Source organism: Myxine glutinosa, chromosome 6, assembly GCF_964187855.1.
Source record: "Myxine glutinosa chromosome 6, kmMyxGlut1.1, whole genome shotgun sequence".
Taxonomy (NCBI): domain Eukaryota; kingdom Metazoa; phylum Chordata; class Myxini; order Myxiniformes; family Myxinidae; genus Myxine; species Myxine glutinosa.
Genome location: NC_136266.1, coordinates 55,916,020 through 55,941,214, shown reverse-complemented (window position 1 = coordinate 55,941,214; position 25,195 = coordinate 55,916,020). Strand labels below are relative to the sequence as shown.

At 42.9% G+C, this 25,195-nt stretch overlaps 1 protein-coding gene across 13 annotated transcripts in view; it reads left to right on the top strand.

Moving 5' to 3' along the window:
• Positions 1 to 25,195, top strand: part of LOC137429802 (myocyte-specific enhancer factor 2C) — a 214,021-nt gene that overhangs the window by 157,461 nt on the left and 31,365 nt on the right. For all 13 annotated transcript variants that reach the window (XM_078779861.1, XM_078779872.1, XM_078779865.1 and 10 more), the window contains one exon: positions 2,692 to 2,897. In XM_078779861.1, coding sequence (XP_078635987.1) covers positions 2,692 to 2,897 — 206 coding nt within the window. The remainder of the gene's footprint in view (positions 1 to 2,691; positions 2,898 to 25,195) is intronic.

Here is a 25,195-nt window from a genome sequence, read left to right as displayed (position 1 = left end):
TTCGTTTTCTCTGCAAACGTTGGTCTGTTTAACACGAAATTTTCACCAAAGGAGTGTCTCCTCCTGTAGAATGTTTTGATGGTAATTATGATGTCATAGGTCACGTGGTACAGGCACCTTCTTGGGAAAACTGAAAAACATTGCACCTCTATATCTCCCAAACCCCTCCATGGAAAAAAATTGAAAGGTGGCTCATTGTAAAGTACACCACATGTGGAATAACATATGTTAATGATGATGTCATAGGTGCCTTCATTATGACATCATAAATTGACAAGTACAACGCTTGATCCGATCGATATGAAATTTCTTGAGCGTGATCTTGGGATACATTGGCCGAGAAAAAAAAATCTGATGACGTCATCATTCACATGGTTCGGTATCCATTTTTTTTTTATGGCGTAGACCATAGGGCAATGCCGTCTGTGACAGCGTTTATCTGTTCGTCTGGTGTATGTATGTCCCTCACAAAGTCCACCAATCAGAGCTGAGGATCTGGTCACATGACAGGGGAACAGCAGATCCTCCACTTAGCGCATCCAAGCTTCGCTACGCCATTGTTAGATTAATTATTGGTCTTGTTGTATAACCATTTACTACAATGAATAGGGTGAGGGAGCATCTATTTATTACATTTTTTAACCAATCCATCTCCCCTCGGCTTTCTGCTGCTCACTCATATGCCTCGCACTCCCACACTCTCCTACCATCCTTATCCTCGCCTATGTTCCTCCCTACTCTTCCTTTCTTCAATGTTTATTTTCTCAATATTAAGAACGCACCTCCACATCCCCCACCACCATCACACCCATCCCCCAATGCGCACGTCATAAATAGATGATCCCTACTCCACACGTTGAACCTTCTATATCAAGTTCACATTGACAAAGCAAGCGTGGAACAGCTGGCCCTCATGTCAGGACTTTTCTCTGCTTTTAACCAAATGGGATTTCTGCATTTGGCTGCAAAAAGGTGCTAAAAGCAAAGTTTTCAAAGGTTTTCAGCGCAAGGTTATGAAAGATTTTGTCATTTAACAACTCATAATTAATGTGCTGGAACAAAATCGTTTTTCCTTACTTCCAGAGGAAATCATGACAACTTGAATATTTCAAACGTGAATTGGGGATTTAGATTTAAAAAAACATTTTCCCAATTAAGAATGTTTGCCAGGTTTGTCGTTATAACTTTATCTCTACCTGTGGTAGTTGTATCACTGGTGGAGCAAAGGTGGGGCAAGATCACCTCCTCCCCCCTACCCACCACCACATTCCATATAACCCCCTCGGTCTGGGTTATATATTCAATATCCTGAAGGTTCACTTGCAATTTGAAATGAAAAGTGTCCGGTTTACTAAACAAAAGGAGGATGTCTACACGGTGTTCAAAAGTCTGAAATAATGGGGATATTTATTTTAAAATTTCTTTTTAATAATTGATCAAATTTTGAGCCACTGATATGGATCCATATAGGTTTCTATGAACGTTTTTTTTAACATTGACAAATCGATTTTAGCATCTTGAAACTGATTTCAGGTGTCCACCTCCCCCCCCCCCCCCCCCCCCCCAAAATGCAGTGGTGTTAAATCTCGACTACCTGGGGACCATTATATTGGTCCATGACATCCTATCAACCTCAAATGTATCGTCTCAAAAAGATATAAAGTAAATAAAAGATATTTCTTATGATTCTGGACTTTTGAAACGCCCTTTATTACACAGAGGGGAATAGTGCCCCACCTTTCCTGACAGGAATGTTGCCCCCACCTTTCTCTATATTTAGACCATTTATTGTATACCTCTTATGGCAGTGTCATGGTAAGTATGAATGGGATTGCTGACGTAGCATCGGCTGTTGGACACATGATGAGAAAAAAATACATTTTTTGGGAGAGTAGAAATATTTTATTTGCTGAACTGTTCGATTCTGGATTCGATCGTCATCAAATCCAAATTTCACTGAAAACTGCCGTTCTGGCGAAATGGGGACATGGCGTATGGAACCTCTAGCATGGAGCGCTGCATCACGGAGCATGCAATGGGAATATTTTCATGTTCGACAAATGACATTTGATCTTGTGATTACTAAATATACGGAGTGCTGCTTTTCTTCAATAACTCTTCTCTCTCCAAAGTTTGTGCATTTTGGGTACCCGATGCCCCCTAGCGATGTGCGCTATATTCATCACCAGGTTGTATTGAGCGTGTCCAACTTTGCAACAAGTTAGTTAGTTGCCCCCGCTGCCCTACTGTTGGTCATACCCAAACCGTCAACTTGCTCTTGCATGAGCCTTGATCTTGCAGTGAAGATAAAATAAAAATAAAAATAACATCCTGGCCTGAAATACACATTAACGTGATTACTCGATGAACAAGAATCATTGCATTTCAACTACCCAATGGCTCCACTTGCGTCTGCTATTCCTATTCAACTCTTTCATCGTCACAACTGCAAGATGATGCCATTCTTATAATGTTTCACTTTTACAAAAAATGTAAACCCAAATTTTTTGGTCATTCAGGCCATGAACCAAAAGTTGATAAACATATAATTATATATTTGATGCTTCTCCAGCAACCCCATATATTTGTACATTGCTTCTTAAAATGTATACTTTTATGAATTCATTGCATTTCCATTTATGTGCCTTGTTCAATGAAAAAAATCTCACCCGTTTTTGTTTCTGCCCTCAGGGAACGGGTACGGATGTACCAGGGGCTCCCCGAACCTCTTGTCACCTTGTATCGGGGGTTTGATGAAGCAGGGCAGGCCTGTTGTGGGGACCAAGTCGCCCTCGCCTGTGGGCCACATGATACACACCGGCATGGCGGGCATAGCACGTAAGCCGGACTTACGTGTGGTCATCCCACCCAACTGCCGGCCTGCCGTCCCGTCCATGGTAGGACTGTTTGTCAATCATGTTGATGTTCTTTTTGTTTGGCATGTATATATATATATATATATATATGCATATATATGTATATATATATATATATATATATATATATATATATATACAATATTGGAAGTAATTCTGTAAACACTGAGAATTAGCTGCACCACATATGATAAACCCTCGCTATTTGTGGGAGTAACGTTCCTGGAAAACACCGCGAATAGCAAAACCGCGAATACTAAGACAAACATATTAAACATAACGCATATTGTATTAGTGAACTTACACATAATGATGATTAAGTTGATATGATGAGGATGACGACGTTGTTGGTAGGGGGTGGATGGGGTAGGGTCGTTATAATGATGAGGGTTCCTCTTGAGGACCCCACAAAGGCTGTAGAGGAGTGAGAACTTGGGGGTGGTGATACCTGAGCCTGGAGCAAAGATGGTGCTGTCTGAGACTAGACGAAATTTTTTAAATGATGGGAACATGTTTTCCTTTTTTGTGAAAGTCTCTGTAGACCTTCATATAGGGATTAATGACACCCTCCAGCTCTGGCCTGATTTTAATGCTCCGCTCCATAAAGAGGTCTCCTCTCCATAAAGCAGCAACGAAGGCTGGAAAGGGTGGAAATGCGAATGGTTCGGTGGATGCGCGGAGTATCGTTGAGAGAGAGGAAGACAAATGATGAATTGCGAAAGATGATGGGAATAGAGCCTGTGATTGATGCTGTGAAGAGGAACAGGTTGAGATGATTTGGTCATGTGTTGAGGAAGGATGAAAGTGACTGGTTGAGAAGAGTGATGGAAATGAATGTAGAAGGAAGTAGAGGACGGGGAAGACCGAGAAAGACTTGGCTAAAGATGGTCGAAGAAGAAATGCAGGCAATGGGGTTAACAAGGGGAGATGCAGAAAATAGGGCAAAATGGAGAAGATTGTCATGGGGACCGCAAGGCTAACCCCCGCTCTAGCAGGGAAAATGGCCTTAAAATGTCTGTTGTTGTTGTTGTCTCCATAAAGAGGTCCACCTCAAAAAAGTTATCAGAACGTACCTTCGCTTACTTTCTTTGTTTGTTTTTTTTGCGACCGCGAATATCCGGGGGCCGTAGGCTGCGGATGGTAAATCATATTACAGAAAATGTACCGTGAATAGTCAAAACCACAGGTGGCAAACCGTGCATAGCAGCGAGGGTTTACTGTACAGTCATGTGTTGCTAATTTAACTGTGATTTGTTGTTAATCAACCAATCAAGAAGTGCCACACCAATAAGAAAGCCTATAAACAGTATAAAGGTACAGGAAGTCATATGCTCAGCAGAAGAAGTTGAATCAGGTATCATCTCCAAGAACTAAAATAACACATTACAAATGATAATTATAAATCAATGTTTAGGCTGATTTTGAATAATTCTTTGGAAAAATGGCAGCAACACTCAATTTTCAGGTGGAACTTTATGCAGGATTATAAAGACGATGCGTTGAATGACGAAGAATAAAACAAAATGGCCTGAGAAAAGCTGCAGACATGTGCTCTTCGCAGGGGAACCAAAGTTTGAATTATTTAGCAACAAATGAGTAGAGATTGTTCAACAACGGAGAGGAGAATGGTATCGTTCTCAACATACAATAGCTTGTGTGAAGCATGGTGGGGGATTACGCCACATTAGGGAGCGCATTTCAGCTAACCCTCCACACAGGGTGTTGGCAACCCTCCGCACAAAACCGATTGCACACTCACTGCTGTTCTGAGGAGTGCAGACAGATTCCGATCCATCATGCCATTTGCTCAGGAGTGCGACTCTTTAGGTGGGAATTCGCTTTCCACCAAGACAGTGATTCCAAGCATGCAGTGGTTGTAAGGAATTAATATCTTGACGGCTAAGAAGGCCAAAGGAGCACTCATGAACCATCACTGGGCCTGTTCCAGCCAAACCCCTTGGTCTGGGTTACATGTTCACGAATTTAATGAGCCGGCATCAGATTGTATAAAATTTAGGTCAAACACTGACCAAGTACCTTGACTGAACTGGGAGAGGTAATACAAGACATTTGGAACGTTGTGAACAATCGTACATTGATAAGCTCTATGGCGGCCTGACAATTACGTCGCAATGCTCTGGAAAGCAAAAGGACTCGACCATGTGCAAACTATGAGTGCTTTGTACAGCTTATTTGCTTTTCATTTGTACTCATATTTTCTATGATAATCTCATTCTGCATCCATATTGCCTTTCTTTGTTTGTCATTCGTGTATGCTTACCGCTTGGCGTTTCCATAATTACAACTCATCCTGTCGATGAAACTTGTATCATTATGATTTGGTAATGGATACAAGAAATCACTGATTAAGGGTAATTATATCAAGCCCATCCATCATGCCTGTATACACATATAGATGGTAAAAATTTATATATATATATATATATATTATATCTATATATATATATATATATATATATATATACAGTATATATATATATATATATATATATATATATATATATATATATATATATATATATATATATTAGATATGTATATATATATTAGATATGTATATATATATAATTTATATATATATATTGTAACGATTTTGAGAAGTGTAACGGGTTTTGAGAAGTGTAACGGGTTTTGAGAAGTGTAACGGGTTTTGAGGAGTGTAACAATTTTGGAGGAAGGGTAACGGATGTGAAGAGTATGGTTTTGGTATGGTAACATCCTGGTAATGTAAATAATGGTCGCAGCCGTCCTCCTAATTAATTTCATAGAACATACACGCAGGTCACGATATATCTTTTAAATAGTGTATTTCCTTATTCCATGTAGGCTAAGTATGTGTTTTCCACTAGATTGACTTTGCATTGTATCAAACAAAATAAGCGTAGGCCCTTCCAATTTCCCCAAAACCTCCCTTCCAATTGCCTTCCGCATTTTGGCTGGTTTTCTTCAAACCACCATTGGCCACGAGGTAAGGTTGGAGAAGAAAGGCGTGGCTCCACCTCGTCAGACGAGGGCAGGAGTGAACCGGCCCTAACAGCCAATCAACACCGCGGTGAGTGACCCGGTAGGCGTGCCCTCGGAGCCGGCGGCTTAATTCCGCCGGAGGTGATAAAAGCGACTGCAAGGGACTGCTTTAGGAGTGCAGATGGGAGATGACTGGAGATGAGCTGGAGAGGAGCAACGAGGCTGCACCAAAGAGAGGCCTTGAGAGATACGCTGGGGGATGACCTGGAAGAGGAGCGCAAGCCCTACCTACCTACCTACCTGCCTGCCTGCAATACCCCCCTTGTCGTTGGAGAGACGCGCTGAACGGAGGGAGACGGCTCCACCCCAGGAAGAGGAGCAGGTGTGCCGAGCCAGCGCGTGACGGCCGCGGATACGCGACGGAGGTTTTCCCGCCAAAACCGCGAGGGGTGCTGCGGCCTCCGACCTTGCCTTCCTCCACGCGTCCACCTCAGCTATTCCTTCCTGCAATATCCACCGTGTGAGTGTGAACGTCCTGTCCTACTCGTTTGTCTTGGGGATTAAGTAAATGAAATAGAATAAGTTAACAATGCACTGTGTGACTGCTCTTTTCCATCTATTGCTGTAAATAATATTGGTCGCTCTAAAATATTGCTTGTGTGTGTATAATAAATCTGTTCTTCCTCCGTATTCTTCTTCTTCTTTTTCATTCTCTTGCGATCGCTTTAGAGATTTCCCGATTGAATATCCGTGGGGCGATCTGGTCAACGTCGGGTGAAATCGGGTTTTAATCGGGGAGTAACTGTTCGGACGCGGTTAAATACACCACCGCTCGGTCCATATAACATCTAAAAACCGTGTCCGTAACAATATATATTTATTATATATATATATATATATATATATATATATATATATATATATATATATATATATACATATATATAATTGGTATCTGTAATCTGGTTCTCCAACCTAATGGGTTCTCCAACCCATAACTTTGCCCTCAACATCGATGGTATCCCAGTATCCACCTCCCCTCACATCCGGAATCTTGGCATCATCTTTGACCAAACCCTCTCCTTCGACAAATACACTAAACAGATCACAAAGACAGCCTTCTTTCACCTGAAAAACATCGCCCGTCTCCGTCCATCCCTCTCCTCCGTGGCTGCAGAAACCCTCATCCACGCCTTCATCACTTCCTGTCTGGACTACTGCAATAGCCTCCTTTATGGTTCACCCTCAACAATCACTAATAAACTCCAATACATTCAGAACTCCGCTGCCCGTCTACTCACCCATTCCCGGACCCGTGACCACATCACCCCCGTCCTTTACAAGCTTCACTGGCTCCCCATCTCCCAGAGAATCCAGTACAAAATCCTCCTCTTGACCTACAAAGCCCTCCATAACCTCGCCCCATCCTACCTGGCTGACCTCCTCTCCAGACACACTCCCACCCGCAACCTCCGCTCTGCTGGTACCAACCTCCTGACCCCCCCATCCGGACCAAATTTAGATCCTGGGGGGACAGGGCCTTCTCCATCGCTGCTCCCACCCTCTGGAACTCGCTACCTCACACCATCAGAGACTCCTCCTCACTCACCACATTCAAAACATCACTCAAGACCCACCTGTTCAACACTGCATTCAACATTTAACCCACAGCATCTAACCCCTGACTATCTCCTCTCCTTCTCCCTCCTTTGTGCTTTGAATATTTCCCTATTGATTCTTCTTTTTTTTGCAATTGTTTTTATGTTTTGCTATGCATTATGTTTTGCACTCTGTCAAAGCGTCTTTGGGCTTCCTGAAAAGCGCTATATAAAATAAATGCATTATTATTATTATTATTAATGAGCGAACGTCATGACGTCATCGCCATGCATGTCCGCATTGCCTGCAAAGCTCCAGGGGAACCATCTAGCAGTGCGTCATTATGGATTATAAATTCAGATACTGTCACAAATGCATGCAAAACTCACAGTTACCGACCTGGTTTCGCCCTTGTTGGGGCTTCATCAGGGCAATGCAGTGAGCCTTCCATACACTTGTAACTCTGTAAACCTTTCGGTTTTTATATCAGTCACTATGCGACTTGTGACAATGTGACACTATGCACTTGTGACAGTATCTGAATTTATAATCCATAATGACGCACTGCTAGATGGTTCCCCTGGAGCTTTGCAGGCAATGCGGACATGCATGGCGATGACGTCATGACGTTCGCTCATGAGGTTGGAGAACCAGATTACAGATACCAATTATTAGTAACTCCCAACCGCATCCAGGTCGACTCCATATGATGAGTGGATACCAGAGATAATGTTACCGTGTGGCAGGCGGTGCTTATCGCTCCCAGCAAGGTGCAGCAGCAGCTGTATGGGACACCTTGCTGGCAGTTCCCCACTGATGGTATGAAGGTCGCATAGTGACTGATATATATACAGGGGGCTGCAAAAGTAGGTATACAGTAAGGATTATACCAGTATTACCAGTATTATAATAGTGGTGCTAGGATTCATTTAATATATGTGTGAATGCCGGGGGCAAACAGTTTGAACATTTGAGGGATGAATATGTTTATTATTGATATGTTTATTATTGATATGTTATTATTGATATGCTTGTATAATCAATAAAATACGTTTTGTGCGCATGTTTTGTTTTTCATTACTGTATACCTACTTTTAGCCCAGCGGCTAAGTCGAAAAATATGGCAGTATATTTCATTTTGTGGAGAAATTATGAAACTTTGCACACAGGTTGGGGACCCCAGTAGGAACATTTTTCGATTAGGACCCAACTCAGCATAGGCCAAAGGTCAACAACTTTGTCAAATTTCTAAAATCCTCAATTTTCATCTGATTGACTTGAAATTTGAAGAGCATTTACATATCAGGTCACTGAATACAACCACCAATTATTTTTGAGGTCAACATAGGCCAAAAGGTCAACATAGGCCAAAGGTCAACAACTTTGTCAAATTTCTAAAATCCTAAATTTTCATCTGATTGACTTGAAATTTGAAGAGCATTTACATATCAGGTCACTGAATACAACTACCTATTATTTTTGAGGTCAACATTGGCCAAAAGGTCAACATAGGCCAAATTTCTAAAATCCTCAATTTTCATCCGATTGACTTGAAAAGGAACGATCTTGAATGACCTGGACATGGTTTATGGTTTTCCACCTGCAAAAGAAAACATGCGTTAATACAATAATGATAACGAACTTTGATGTCTGCAAAGAACTTTCTTGCATAAAAAAGGAAATCTTCTGTCTTATCCTAAACTAATGCAAACAGATGGCAGCACTGAAATAATATGGGGTGCTAAGTAAATTCATATGGGGTGCTAACTGATCACCTGTTCACCCAAATTGTCATGGGGGGGTGGGGGGGGGGGGTGTTAGCCACTGCAATCGTATTTCTATCGGCCACCAGGGGGCTTTCAGAGTTGGGTCCTAATCGAAAAATATTCCTACTGGGGTCCTCCACCTGTCTGCAAAGTTTCATAATTTCTCCACAAAGTGAAATATTTTTCGACTTAGCCGCTGGGCTATTTTGCAGCCCCCTGTATATATATATATATATATATGTATATATATATATATATATATATATATATATATATATATATATATATATATATATATATATATATATATATATATATATATATACTTCTTTTTTTTTTTGTATACAAGATCGAGGCTCGTGAAAGAGCTAACATTAATCACACAAGAAGTTAAACCGACACAAACCGACACATAAAACACAAAATAAGGGGAGCGGCAGACAAGATGGGGAGAGAGGGGGAAGGACACAAACACAACATTTGAGAGCAGGGACATCGAGAGAACTGTGAGAGGGAGAGGGCTTGGGGGAGGTGGGAAAGGTATAAAACATATTGACACTGCAAGGACTTCCAGGAAAGAAGTTGGAATTTCGAAAAAGTGTATCTGGGGTGAATTAGCGGGGGTAGAAGAGATCAAGGTTTTCAATCAAGGTTTATATATATATATATATATATATATATATACACATACATACATACATACATACATACATACATACATACATACACTAGCTGAATGCACCCGGCGTTGCCCGGATTCTTTTTGAATGAATTTAATCTTCTGTACATAGGTCTGATGTGAGCCCAGTATCAGTTAGTGCTCAAAGATTCCTTGTTTTTTTTTTTGTTTGTTTTTTTTTTTTTTTTTTTGTATACAATATCGAGGCTCGTGAAAGAGCGAACATTAATCACACAGAAAGACAAACCGACACATAAAACATATAACATAGGGAGCGGTAGACAAGATGGGGAGAGAGGGGGAAGGACACAAACACAACATTTGAGAGCAGGGACCGAGAGACATGGAGACATCGAGAGATCTGAGAGAGGGCGAGGGCTTTGGGGGGGGGGCGTGGGAAGGGGGCAGTGGGAGAGGTATAAAACATATGGACACTGCCAGGACTTCCAGGAAAGAAGTTGGAATTTCAAACAAGGTGGATCTGGGGTGAATTAGCGGGGGTAGAAAAGATCAAGGTTTTGGATGGGGGAAGATAAGAGATGGTGGTGAACAGCTGTTTTAAAGACCTGGAGGGAGGAGTGGGATTGAAGGGAGTGAGGGAGTTTGTTCCAGAGGCGGGAGAAAAGAGGAATGAAAGAGTGAAGGTGAGCGGAGAGCCGAGATTTCGGCAGTTTAACCATCAGAGGGTTGCTGGCAGATCTTGTGCGACCTGTAGGAATATTTGGGGGACAGAGCACAGAGAGAGCTGGGGGTGCAAGGCCGGAGAGGAGTCGGTAGAAGACAGAAAGACCACCTACCTGCCTGCGGTGAGTGAGTGAAAGGCCCTCAGAGATAGCTTCATCGCGGGAGATTCCAATAATTCTGAAAGCTTTGGTTTCAACAGCGTGAAGCCGAGCTAGGTGTGAGGCAGGAGCACCGGCCCATAGGGGAGAACAGTATTCCATTGAGCTGCGGATGAAAGCCTTGTATGTGGTGAGGAGCTCAGGTGTGCCGAGGAAGGACTTCGCACGACGGAGGATGCCCAGTCGGCGACTGGCTTTGGAGGCCAGCTTGGAAATGTGGTTTTCCCAAGAAAGATCATGGCAGATCGTGAGACCCAAAATCTTGAGCGACAGAACTTCTTGGAGAGGATTGTTGAGAAAGTAGATGGGAGGGTTGTCCAGTCGATCTTTTCGGAGAGACATAGTAAGTGTGAGATTTGTCAGGATTGAAAGACATGTTCCACTTGTTTGACCAGTCTGTGATTTTGTCCAGGTCTTCAGAGAGTGAGGAGGCAGCAGACTGCCGATCTGAGGGAAGAGGAATGGAGCGGCAGAGAGTGGAGTCATCAGCAAAGAGATAGAGAGGATTTTCCCGGGTTTTGTTCTTTCTTATATCGGGCCCCACGAGAGAGAATTTTGAAAGCATGTGTTGCAATCAGTGAGATATTCCTATTCAGTGCATAAGTTGTACTTCAAGATAATTTTTAAAGAAGAAGAAGATTTATTACCAAATGGGCCCAGCCCGGCCGAGGCGGCCTCGACCAGCCTCGCCACCTAGCCTATAACCTTCCCGGGGCCCGTCCCGACATTTTTCCTTTCAGAGGTTTCCTCCTATCTTTCACCGTTTAGGAGATTAGCGCGTGCAGACAAACAAACAAACAAACAAACAAAAACTTTCTTTTATATATATACTAGCCGAAAGCACCCGGCGTTGCCCGGGTTCTTTTTGAATGAATTTACTACTATAATTCAGCTTTTACTCGCAGCCTTAGAAGATTGACTACTATAATTCAGCTCAGCTTTTATCTGCGAAATGAGCCCAGCCCAGCCGAGGCGGCCTCGACCGGCCTCACCACCGAGCCTATAACCTTCCCGTGGGCCGTCCCGACATTTTTGGTTCTTTTTGAATGAATTTACTACTATAATTCAGCTTTTACTCACAGCCGTAGAAGATTGACTACTATAATTTAGCTCAGCTTTTAATTGCGAAATGGGCCTCGACCGGCCTCGCCACCTAGCCGATAACCTTCCTGTGGGCCGTCCCGACACTTTTGGTTCTTTTTGAATGAATTTACTACTATAATTCAGCTTTTACTCGCAGCCGTAGAAGATTGACTACTATAATTTAGCTCAGCTTTTAATTGCGAAATGGCCCCAGCCTCGCCGAGGCAGCCTCGACCGGCCTCGCCACCTAGCCTATAACCTCCCCGGGGCCCGTCCCGACATTTTTTGTATTGGAGGTTTCCTCCTATCTTTCACCGTTCAGGAGATTAGCTTGCGCAGACAAACAAACAAAAGCTTTCTTTTATAATATAGAGAGAAGAGAAGAGAGATATAGAATATTTATATACATATAGGTGACGCGCTCTGGCAAAACCAGACACTTGTGGCATTTCTCTTCGTGAGAAAAAGCCGAAGAGTCAAAATATGACCACAGGGACCAAATTGAGATTTTTATATGGATAGAAAGATTAACTTCTCCAGATTATTATGCACCAAAACATTTTTCCAAGAAACAACAGAAAAGTTGTGAAATTCGATGAAGAATCTAAAATATCATTCTCAAAATGTGCTCAGAAAGTCACGAAGACCGCGAAATTTCGACGTTTTACTACGAGCCACACATCGCAATTCGAAGGAGATCCCTGACATACATGTTTGGTATGAATGAAATGCTCGACGTGCGCACATTGTTTGTGCGTGTGAACTGTATTGTGAACTTTGAACCTAATTATCTCCATTGTTTAAACAAAAATAGAATTGTCATTAAAATACCATAACTTCGTTAATTTTCATCCAATTAACATAATGTATATATCAAATGAAAGAGAAAAGCATGGGGAATTAGATTATATCAAAATCTCAATTTTGATTTTTGCCCCCAAGTGTCTGCTTATGCCAGAGCCAGTCACACACACACACACACACACACACACACACACACACACACACGCACGCGCGCGCGCGCACGTGTGTGTGTGTGTGTGTGTGTGTGTGTGTGTGTGTGTGTGTGTGTGTGTGTGTGTGTGTGTGTGTGTGTGTGTGTAATTTATGCACATGACGTCAGCGTCATGTCATAGGGTCAGTGTGCTTCTTTGGTGTTATATATATATATATATATATCAGGTAAAAACGAGGTACATATATAGATAAAAAGAATATGCATTGATGTATACTTGATATTGGAAAACAATATTAAACGAGAACGGCACTTGTACTCGGGAGGGCGCAAACCTCCGCCTGGTGAACAGTTTACGTTTTGTATCCCACTGATAGGATGGATCTGGATTCGGACCTGAACCCAAAATCGAATCGTCTTTTTCTTGTCACGTACCCAACTCGTACACCAAGTTTTATCATAACCCGTTCAAAACTTTTTGAGATATCGTGCTATCTATCGTTTTTGCCTCTATCTCTCAATTGTGAAGAATGACTTAAACAATTCGAGTAACCGGATCTTTACCAAAATCGAATCAATTCGTTCTTGACCCACACCCAACCTGTCCAACAAGTTTGGGTCTGCATCCACCCATAACTATTTGAGATATCCTACCCACAAACAGACAAGCAGGGATGAAAACATAACCTCCGTCCACCTTCGGTGGCAGAGGTAATAAAACGTTAGCATGTCGCGGACAATAGTATCTCATATTCGTCGATGTTTTTTATTTAACCAGACTCGGTGGTGTAATAGTTAGACCATCTGCTTTGAGTCTGGAAGGTTGCTGGTTCAAACCTGACCCTGGCCGAGTTATACGAAAGACTATAAATATGGTATCTGCTGCTTCCTTGATTGACGCTGAGCATTTAGAAATGACAGAGCAAACAACCATAGGTTGGCAACTGTTGCGCAGGAATGATGGGACTAATGGCCTTCTCTTGTGTTGAAGATCTTATTATTGTAATACTTAATACTCCGTGATATATAAACTGTTCTCTCTTGTACTGTACCATACTGCACTAAATGGACAGAGAGTTCCATTATGGTTTTACCCTTGGATTCCCATGATTAGGTACGTTTTTAGCAAACTTTTCTGTGACAATTTCCTCGTCCAACAATTGAAAACCATCCCTTCATCTGGAGCTTTCAGCTTCTCTTGTGCTCAGGTGAATATTCATTGTTGACCTTGGGAAAGAAAAATATATTGCGCACATTTTTGGATAGATTTGCGGTAAAAATACATTCGGCCTTAATATACCGTGGGACACATAAAGCTGTCCCTAACACAATTACTTCGCCTCCGCATATCGCAGATATCAAATTTGAAAAGCCTTCTTGTCCAAATGCCAGATTCCGAGCTCCTAACTCTGGTGTGCGGCCCACCCACCACCCACCTCTTGATGACCTAGAGAGCCAAGGTGGCACTTTGGTGGCCACGATAGGCCTTAATCAGGAGCGATTAGAACGATTCAACCCCGCAATTTGCCTCCTCAAAATAGCGCCCTGTCTACACGTTATGTGCGCTAACTTTGTGATACATCTCACGTGCTTCGATGTAGCTGGTGGAAACGTGCCCCCAGAGTATCAAAGCAAAAGTATAAATACCATTAGTTGGGTCAGTTTGGGGTCATGGGCAATGCAAAGTCCAACAAGGCGTGCGATAATAACACCTTTGAAAGAGTAGATTCAAGGGGATTTCCAAGAATAATGATGTTGCAGAACAGCAATCGAGGAATACTTTTAATCACACTACCACTACTTCTTTAATGGCCTCATTCATACAATTTCTCGTGCGGTTGGCCAGGCAATCTTTTTGGTCATAATCTGCATACTCTCCACTGTCGGACCTATAACATCCACCTCCACCAGCTATAATGCTAGCAGATGGGACACCTAGCTTAACGACCCTCCAAAGGATAGCACACACATTGATGTGTGTCTTTGCCACTCATTGACTTTTTAAATGTTAAGGCTTGGATTTGGACCTTTTAGGTGCCATTTTCAATTAAATGGTCTTTTCAACTCTGGCCCCTTTTGGTCTTTTTGAACCCTGCTTTTTTCAGACCTGGAGGGAACTCAAAGTCTAGTTTTCAATTGAACTTTGAGCGCTCTCCAATCTTTTATTTTAATTTGAATCCAAATATGGCATGACAACCTGCTTTTTTGGCATGACTAAAAGAGGGGTTTTAGTCTGGAGTCAGGCAGGGCCGTTAAGTCTGGAGATGGGCAGGGTCTTGTAGTATTGGGTCTAACAGTGCCATCCAGTCTGGAGTATAACAGGGCCGTCCAGTCTGGAGTATAACAGGGCCGTCCAGTCTGGAGTATAACAGGGCCGTCCAGTCTGGAGTATAACAGGGCCGTCCAGTCTGGAGTATAACAGGGCCGTCCAGTCTGGAGTATAACAGGGCCGTCCAGTCTGAAGTATAACAGGGCCGTCCAGTCTGGAGTCGGGAGCGCTGTCCAGTCTGGGGTCGGGAGTGCTGTCCAGTCTGCGGTCGGGATCGCTGTCCAGTCTGCGGTCGGGAGTGCTGTCCAGTCTGGAGTCGGGAGCGCTGTCCAGTCTGGAGTCGGGAGCGCTGTCCAGTCTGGAGTCGGGAGCGCTGTCCAGTCTGGAGTCGGGAGCGCTGTCCAGTCTGGAGTCGGGAGCGCTGTCCAGTCTGGAGTCGGGAGCGCTGTCCAGTCTGGAGTCGGGAGCGCTGTCCAGTCTGGAGTCGGGAGCGCTGTCCAGTCTGGAGTCGGGAGCGCTGTCCAGTCTGGAGTCGGGAGCGCTGTCCAGTCTGGAGTCGGGAGCGCTGTCCAGTCTGGAGTCGGGAGCGCTGTCCAGTCTGGAGTCGGGAGCCGGACAGATCACTTTAATCTGGAGTCATCAGAGTCCCAGACATTTGGAGGCTGGCATAAGGTTCAGTGGAGCTTGAAATATGTATCCATATGTAAGGAAGTAGTCGATATATTCTTATGTAAGGAAGTAATCGATATATTCATATGTAAGGAAGTAGTCGATATATTCATATGTAAGGAAGTAGGAGATATATGCATATGTAAGGAAGTAGTAGATATATTCATATGTAAGGAAGTAGTAGATATATTCATATGTAAGGAAGTAGGAGATATATTCATGTAAGGAAGTAGGAGATATATGCATATGTAAGGAAGTAGGAGATATATCCATATGTAAGGAAGTAGTAGATATATTAATATGTAAGGCATAAGGGTCAACATCATGAATTGGATCTTGAAACAAGATCCTAAAAACAGAGGAATATATTTTCTGTCCTGGGAGGACTCTATTCCTCATTTTGAAACACGCAAAAGGTGATTATAACCAAGGGATTGAAGAAAGCCAAAGGACTGACCGACTGAATAGATATCTGTATCACGTTTTATTTTCCAGACATGATATTGATCTCTACAATTAGATAATTAAATGTCCCTATCTTGTAGAATTGACAGTCAGAATGAGAGATTCTCCAGTGTAGCTTGTTATTGACATAAACTTGAAAAAAACACTGTTTTTCACTCCTGCAGAGCGTAATGGAAAATGAATGTGTTAATCAGCCGCTGGAATATCTGGGTATTTAATACCGATTGCGCAATACGAGTGTTTTGTAAGTTTGTAAGCTGCAGCTGATGGAACATTTCGGAAAGGACCTTTTGAATGATAAAATATGCACAGATTGTTCAGAGGGTCGTTAACGATGCATACAAAGGTTTTCCTTTGGCTTTATTCTCATACGGTACCTCATTACGTGTTGAGCAAGGACAGCATAAACCTGATTCACCCTTCGGCTTCTGCAGTGCCAACGTCTTTAATTGATCCGATGCTATTCTATGAAAAATACCTACTGTCTGTCCAGATGCTGCTTCAATAGAAAAATAAATGAGCAGTTTTGGAGTCTTATTTGAAATATCTTCCACTCTGATAAGTTTTTGTAAATTCCTTATTTTTGCCCTGCTTCCAAACTTCCTGAAAGATGTCTCTTAGCGTGCCAAAATAATTGGTTACCTTTATGCATCTGTTTACCTGGCTGCTGAACCCAGCAACCCTCTCCCTCTTCTATTAGTCCAGGAGCCAGTTTTCAAGAGGCCTAGAAAATGAGTTTCGTGCAACACCCACTGCACAGTTGGTTTGTCATTTCAGGGTGCTTGGGATACATCTGTAGAACAAATGCAGCCCTGATGTACAGTTAAATTGTGGCAGCAACAATAAATGGCAGCCACTTTTCTATTAAGGGGGTAGCGTAAAGCTCGAAATTGACGATTTTTTTTTTGTATTTTTGTTTTTTCAGCTCTTCCAATAGGGATTCTTCAACATTATAATTAAAAGGATAGTGGGAAGTATGAGGGGATTTTCGTTATGCTGTTCAAGTATGATTTTAAAAAAAAATTATTATTATACCTTGTATTATACCCAAAACACACAAAATCGCTGAAATATGTAGTTTTTGCTTTTCGACTGTAATTATGCAATATCATCTTTATGTTGTTCAAATGCGGTTATGGTTGTAATATGATATATCTTTATGATCTTTTCAAGAAACAAAATTGGACAATCCTAAAGTAAAATCAGAAAAATATAGATTTAATTTCCCCTTAAATCATCAACCCCACTCCTGTTATGACCAAAAGTCCACAAGTAATCTCAGCAAAAATATCTCACCAGGTCAAATCTGGCTGTGTATCATAACCATAGTCATTCACTGAACATTACAATGTTAACATATAACTGTTATTTGTTGTATTATTAAAATAAACACATATTTTGTTACTGAATCATTCTCTAAGTGGTATAAAATCACGAAAATGTCATCATTAATCTTCCTCATCATCATCTTCTTCGTCTCTCTTTCGCCTGGCCGCACCAGTTTCTTTGTGTGTTCCGATCCTGTCACTGTCTCGATATTGATATTTCAATATGATATTGATATGATATATGATATTTCATCACATCAATACCATTTCAACGCATAGACAACTGTGTAAAATGTTTTGATAGCAAAATATTTGGAAATTTCGGGAATTCCTCGAATTAGGCGATATTATTTTTGCATAATTATATGAACAGCTATGACATACGAAATATAAAACTATTTTATAACATACACATGTAGATGTCTTATACTCATGAATGAAACTTTCACAACAAAATTGGATGTATCTTGCCTGTCGGGGCTAAGAGAAAAAATAAATAAATGAAATCCGTCAAAATCTCAGATTTATGCCTCGGACACCACCCCCCTCATAGAAAAGTGGCTGCCATTTATTGTTGCTGCCACAATTCAACTGTACATCAGGGCTGGATTTGTTCTATAGATGTTCCCCAATCACCTGGAAGTGACAAACCAACTGTGTAGTGGGTGTTCCACGATACCATTTTGAGCAGATTCTGGTTGCCGGACTATATACCTGAAGTTTGTGAGATGTGTGTAATGTAAGCAGGACAGCCTCTTCCGGGTTCCTGGGTTTGTAGAGGATGAGGAGACTCCGCTGCCAACATGGACGGTCAGGTTGAGAATGAGACTGCATGCACCTTCGCCAATCCTCCGATCTCATAACTACCTGTATAACTACTCGTTCCTATTTTAAATGCTGTAATTAATTGTTTACCGTAAGTCAATGCTTATTAATGTCCAATTTATCCAACAAATTTCCCATTACACCAAAACAAACCATCAAATCTAAAACAAGGAATAGCTTGATCAGTGTAGTCCAGGTGATGCCCACTCACAATCTCGAGCCAAATGCAAGAGCTTAAATGGGATTTGACCACTAATCATGTGATTACTATTCTTGCTGCTTTATTGAGTTTTCTGGCAGTTGGGCAACTGACTCTAAGGGCCAAGTTTACCAAAGGCGTTTAGCCACGTCTTGCTAACACAAGTGTAAATCCTAAACGGTGACAAAAACATATTGTACGTGCACGCAAATCCTTTCTACAGTAATTTGAGCAGATTTAAACACCTTTTTTTTTAATGTAGCCGAACCGACCGGATATACGGATATGAAGGATCATTGGTATCTCCCACGATGAAGCTGATTCTGAGGGTCTTTCACTCTCTCACCGCAGGCAGGTTGGTGGTCTTTCTGTCTTCTACCGACTCCTCTCCGGCCTAGCATCCCCAGCTCTCTCTGTGCTCTGTCCCCCAAATATTCCTTCAGGATGCACAAGATCTGCCAGCAAACCCGGTTCTGGTGAAGCTGCCAAAATCAAGACTCTCTGCTCACCTTCACTCTTTCATTCCTCTTTTTTCCCCGCCTCTGGAACAAACTCCCTCACTCTCTTAAATTCCACTTTTCCCTCCAGGTCCTCAAAACAGCTGTTCACCACCATCTTGTATATTCCCCACTCCAAAACCTTGATCTTTTCTAACCCCATTAATCCAACACAAACCCACCTCCTTCAAATTCCCTGTTTTCTTTCCTGAAAGTCCCTGTAATGTCCATCTTGTTTATCCCGTGTACCCCACCCCAGCCCTCTTTCTTCTACAGATCTCCCGATGTTCCCGTTCCCTACCGTTGTGTGCTTCCCTCACTCTCCCCCACTTGTCTCCCGCTCGCTTTATTGTATGGTCTATGTGTTGGCCCTTACCCGAGCCTAGACTCAGTATACAAAAAAAAAAAATCTTATACAATGCTTACTTACTATCTCCTCTGATTTAAACATTATGCATCTTCCAATGCATTCCAAAATTCAATTTGCTTTATTTACTGTTGTTTGAAATTGAGCTGACTCCTTCAGCGTTTTGACCTCAATTATTCTGAAATCTTTTCTCTGATCTTCTCTCTCCATTAAAAAATCTTAGTCTGTATAGCCAATGTTTCTTCCTAAATGTATTACATTTTCCTACTTTGCATTCCAACTTCCATTTCCTACACGTTCTCCGAAATACTAACTTCCTGCATCTGTTGCTGCTCTTCCAAGACATTAATCTTACCTCCAACGTTTCGTGATACCTGCAAATTTAGACACCATAAATCGCCACAACTTCATTTCAGTTAATTATATGATAAATTAATGACAATGGACCCATAACTGACTCCTGTGGGACTCCACTAGTTACTATATACCTTCCATTGTTACAAATTCTCATTTACTCCGACTACTCTCTTCATCCTGTTCCAAACCAATTTTTTTAAATCCAATCCAATTTAATTTTCACGAAGCTACATGAGGCAGAGCTACAGCCCCCTACTGGGAAGTATTGGGCTGTAGCTCTGCTAAGCTCATGCTTAATAGGCAGGGGTCTATGCAACTATTTAGCCAGAGGAGCCATTTTCAAATTTATGCTACCCCCAGAACTGCTTTGTGCGCTACAGACAAGTTAATGAAAGGCAGGCATCCCTGTTGGCCAGGATGCATGCAGCAATAGCTGGTGTGACACTTGCTTCCTGGTACCCACTACTGTAATCTCCTTCAGATTAGTCACTTAACCATCAGATCGGATTGGCTGTTGTGCATGAGACTCTGAAAACACTGCTTTGTGATTGGTCATCCAGCATAGCCCACACCATCATTAGTATTTATATGTGAGGGAAATCAAGGAGTTTTTTTTAAACTTGAGGAAAGTCAACGAATGCATGTACCACGTGTTGTTGATTGAAACATCAAGATAAAAAAAATGTATTTGTGCGATTGTGAGACGGCAGAATCCCTTTGCTTTCTGCTTCGCTCTTCTGAGCTCATGTGAACTCTAACCCAGTGTATCGTACAAGAGGTTTTACACACGGTTCCTTTACTTTAATCCCTCTCTATCTGTCACAAGGATGACTCCTCTGTAGCGTGCACATTCAAACACAATCCTTAAGTTGACAGGTCCCTACTTCCTTACATCGAGATTTGCTTCCGACTCGCACACGGACCATGCCACTCTATACAGTTGTATCTCTTCTAAGGTAATCTCTAACCCATCCTACCCCCCCCCCTCCACCCCCCATAAATGTAACAATACATGTATACCGGCATTCCTTACTTCATGTAAAGCGGATGCAATCATTTACACCCAATCATTTTACACTTTTTCAGCTTAATGCCATGGAAGAATTATGGAACATTTTTCGATTTATGCCTGCGATATTCGGTTTAATGCCTTTTAACACCATTTAACACCTTTAATATTTACATTTAAATGAATGTGTAAAATCACATTCGTTTTATACCTTGCTTTCCAGGGATGCATACTGGACGTAAATAGAGTGGAGGAGTATCTGTATATATATATATATATATATATATATATATATATATATATACTCAACTTCAAAAGAAACTTATCAAATCTTTAGACGGACAATCATTGAAATTGAAATCCTCCACGCAAACAAGAGGTTGCCTCAATCACAAAAAAAAAAAAAGCATGAACATCACAAGGGGTGGTGCAACAAAAGTCACAGCATTGCAACACAAAGGCATGCACCTGCACACAACAACAACAACAACATGCATTTTAAAGGCCATTTTCCCTGCTAGAGCGGGGGTTAGCCTTGCGGTCCCCATGACAATCTTTTCCATTTTGCCCTATTTTCTGCATCTCTCCTTGTTAACCCCCTTGCCCACATTTCTTCTTCCACCATCTTTAGCCAAGTCTTTTTCGGTCTTCCCCGTCTTCTACTTCCTTCTACATTCATTTCCATCACTCTTCTCAACCAGTCACTTTCATCCTTCCTCAACACATGACCAAACCATCTCAACCTGTTCCTCTTCACAGCATCAATCACAGGCTCTATTCCCATCATCTTTCGCAATTCATCATTTGTCTTCATCTCTCTCAACGATACTCCGCACATCCGTCGAACCATTCGCATTTCCACCCTTTCCAACCTTCGTTGCTGCTCTACGTTCATTACCCATGTCTCGCTCCCATAAATCATAACACTTCTCACACATGCAGCATACACCTTTCCCTTCAGCTTCAACGACACTCCCCTCATCATCAGCACGCCACTCAATTCCCGAAACTTCTTCCATGCACATCTCACTCGAGCAACCCTTGCCGAGTCTGATCCACCTTCTCCATTCAGCATGTCTCCGAGGTAGCAAAATGTTTTCACACCTTCCAGCTTCACGCCGTCTCCAAGATCCAACTCACCATTTCCTCCATCTGCAGCTCCCTCTGTGCACACCTTACATTTGAATGTAGCTGCCACACTGGTTAATGACCCTCTCAGACCACTACATTTTTGATGAACCCACTCAGCGCACATTGTACACTGAATGGAGTTCACTCCGACACCCTTCCTACACGCAGCACAGGGCCACTTCCCAGTTCTTTCCACCTCACCACATGCTTTACCACTTGCCATCACCTTCGTCTTTCCGATATTCACCTTCAGACCTTTTGTCTCCATACATTCCTTCCACGTGTTCATCTTTTCCTTCAGTCCATCCATACTTTCCGCAATCAACACCAGATCATCTGCATACAACAACTCCCATGGTAAACCCTCCTTTATGTTCTGAGCCAGCACCTCCATCACAGCTACAAATAGTAGTGGACTTAGTACCGACCCTTGATGCACTCCCACCTTCACCTCAAACTCACCACTGTTCCCGTCCTTCGTCCTTACAGCTGTGCGCGCTCTTTTGTACATTGCCATCACTGCTCTGATCAACCATTCCTCCACTCCTAACTTCCTCAATGCCCATGTCAATACTTTGCGTGGAACCCGATCGAATACTTTCTCCAGATCAACAAACCCAAGAAACAACTTCTTCCTCTTCTCCATGTACTTCTCATGCAACTGCCTCACAATGAAAAGCGCGTCTGTCGTTCCTCTTCCTGGGGATCCTGGCATGAATCCAAACTGCATTTCGTTGATCTTCACTTTCTTCCTTATCCTCCTCTCCAACACCCTTTCCAATACCTTCATTCCATGCTCCAATAACTTTATCGCTCGGTACGAGCCACACTCCAGAGGGTCACCTTTCCCCTTGTATAGAGGGACAAGGGTACTCAGTTCCCAATCCACTGGAATGCGGCCTTCTTTCACCAACAGATTACAGATCTCTGTCATTCTCTTCACACCCCAACTTCCTGCTGCCTTCAACATATCTCCCACAACTCCCGTCGGCCCTCCCGCTTTTCTACCCTTCATTGCTTTTATCGCTTCCTCAACTTCCTTCTCAGTTATCTTCTCTGCCGGTCCTAAAACTGGGTTACTCTCTATGTTGCCATCCCATTCATTCTCTGTATTCAACAGCATTTCCATATATCTTTTCCATCTTCCTTTAATTCCATCTGGGTCGGCAACGATTTGTCCCACTTCATCCTTCAAGCAACTCACCCCCATCACATCACACCTGTCTTTCGCTATCTGCTTTGCAATCCTGAATACTGCTTTCTGACCCTCTTCCGAATCGAAGCGTTCTCCGAACATTTTCCTACATGCCTCCTGCGCCTTTGCTACCTCTTTCTTTGCAGCCTTCCTGGCTGCCTTATAACTTTCATGCTCTGCTGTTTCTGCTCCTGTACCCTTCGCCTTCTGCCACTCCTTGAACGTCTTCCTCTTCTCGTCAATCCTCTTTCCAACTTCATCATCCCACCACCATGTTTCCGAGTGCCTCGGTGGTCCTTTTGTCCATCCACATACCTCACCAACGGCTCCCAACAGACTAGCTTTCATTGACATCCAACCACTTTCAAGCTCAACCACATCATCCTCGACCCTACTCGGCCTCTCTTTTAATGCGTCCCTTACTGTCACCTCTTTCAACCTCCACACCTTCATTCTCGGTTGGTACTTCACCCTTCACACAGTCAAAACAAAATGACACAGGAATGGACACAACCCTCCTAACAGTCAAGGACAGAATGACAGCAGTCCTCAATATCGTGTGTCTCCACCCTGAGCTGTCATGCAGGCTGTACACCTCCGACGCATGCTCTGTACCAGGCGTCTGATGTGGTCCTGGGGAAGTCTGTCCCACTCTTCCTGCAAGCCTTGAATGAGCATTTGCTGATTGACAGCCATTGATCTCCTCGATGCAAGATGTCGACCAAACTCATCCCAATGCTCAATGGGATTGAGGTCAGGGGAATAAGGCATCACTTCAACAACCTGTTCCTGGAGGAGGTTGGTGGGCAGGCGAGCAGCATGGGGTCGAGTGTTGTCCTGCTGGGAAACTGCAATGTCAGGATGAGCCTGGAGAAATGGCAGCAGATGAGGTCTCAAAACTTCATTGACATAACGCTGACTAGTGAGATTGCCTTCGATGATGACCAGAGGTGTCCTGAAACGGATGGAAATGCCGGCCCATATCATCACACTGGGTCCTCCCCAACGATTGATCTGGTGAATACAGCATGACGCATACCTTTCCCCACCTCTGCACCACACCCATTGCGCCCATCAGCAGCATGGATGCAAAATCTGGACCCATCGCTGAACAAGACTGCACTCCACTGTTGCTGTGTCCAGCGGCGATGCTGCAGATGCCATCTTAGTCTGTTTCCGCCGATGCACTGCGTTCAACACTGGACCTCTGCAAGGACGTCTTGCCACCAGGCCCCGACCTCTCAAGCTCCTCTGCACAGTCGAGACACTGATGCGGTTGTTGTGGCGACCTTTTGCCACTGCAGCTGTTTGCGTCGCAGGGCGGAAACGTTCATGAAGATGCTGCAGCACAATCCAGTGGTCGTGGTTTGGGGTGGTTACCCGTGGTCTTCCTCTTCATGGACCATCATTCAGTTCCAGTTTCACCATAACGCCTGGCCAGGTTGGAAATTGCAGGCTGTGAGCAACCAAGACGTTGGGCAATTGTTCACTGGCTTACACCAGCCTCAAGCATCCCAATTGCCCTTAAACATTCAGATGTCAGGCGTGGCATCTGAATTTTCTTGGTGTTTTCCCTGTACTGTCAGAAGCCTCTAGAGTGATTATAGACAGCAGTAAATGAATATATAACCACAAGAACTGAAGGATTTCATTATGAGGGTCATTATTTAAAGGGAAAGGTCTCTATACAGAACCACTCAAACATGCCATTGTTGATCAACCAGATGAGTGAAGTGAAGTTCCCGTTACATAATCAGCCATTACAATTGAAGAAACGTGTTTGTAAAACTGCACATTTCAAGAAATGAAAATGCGGGTTTCAATCCCCTACCCCAGAATAAGCACCTTGTCGAACTCGGACAGTGTACAAGAGGTTTATTATAGATAAGAATACATGCATGGAAGATGTTGGCAGGGCGTATAAGCGAGTAACATCACAGTGACATCATGGTCCTCCACAGCCGGCCCCAAGATCTCAGCGAGCCACAACCTGTAGTTGGCTTAATATACTTTCCTCCAGGACCAAGGAACTCAAAATAATATCCTTTGTTCATCCATTCCCAAAGACAGACTGCCGCCCCAAAGAGAAACTATACAAA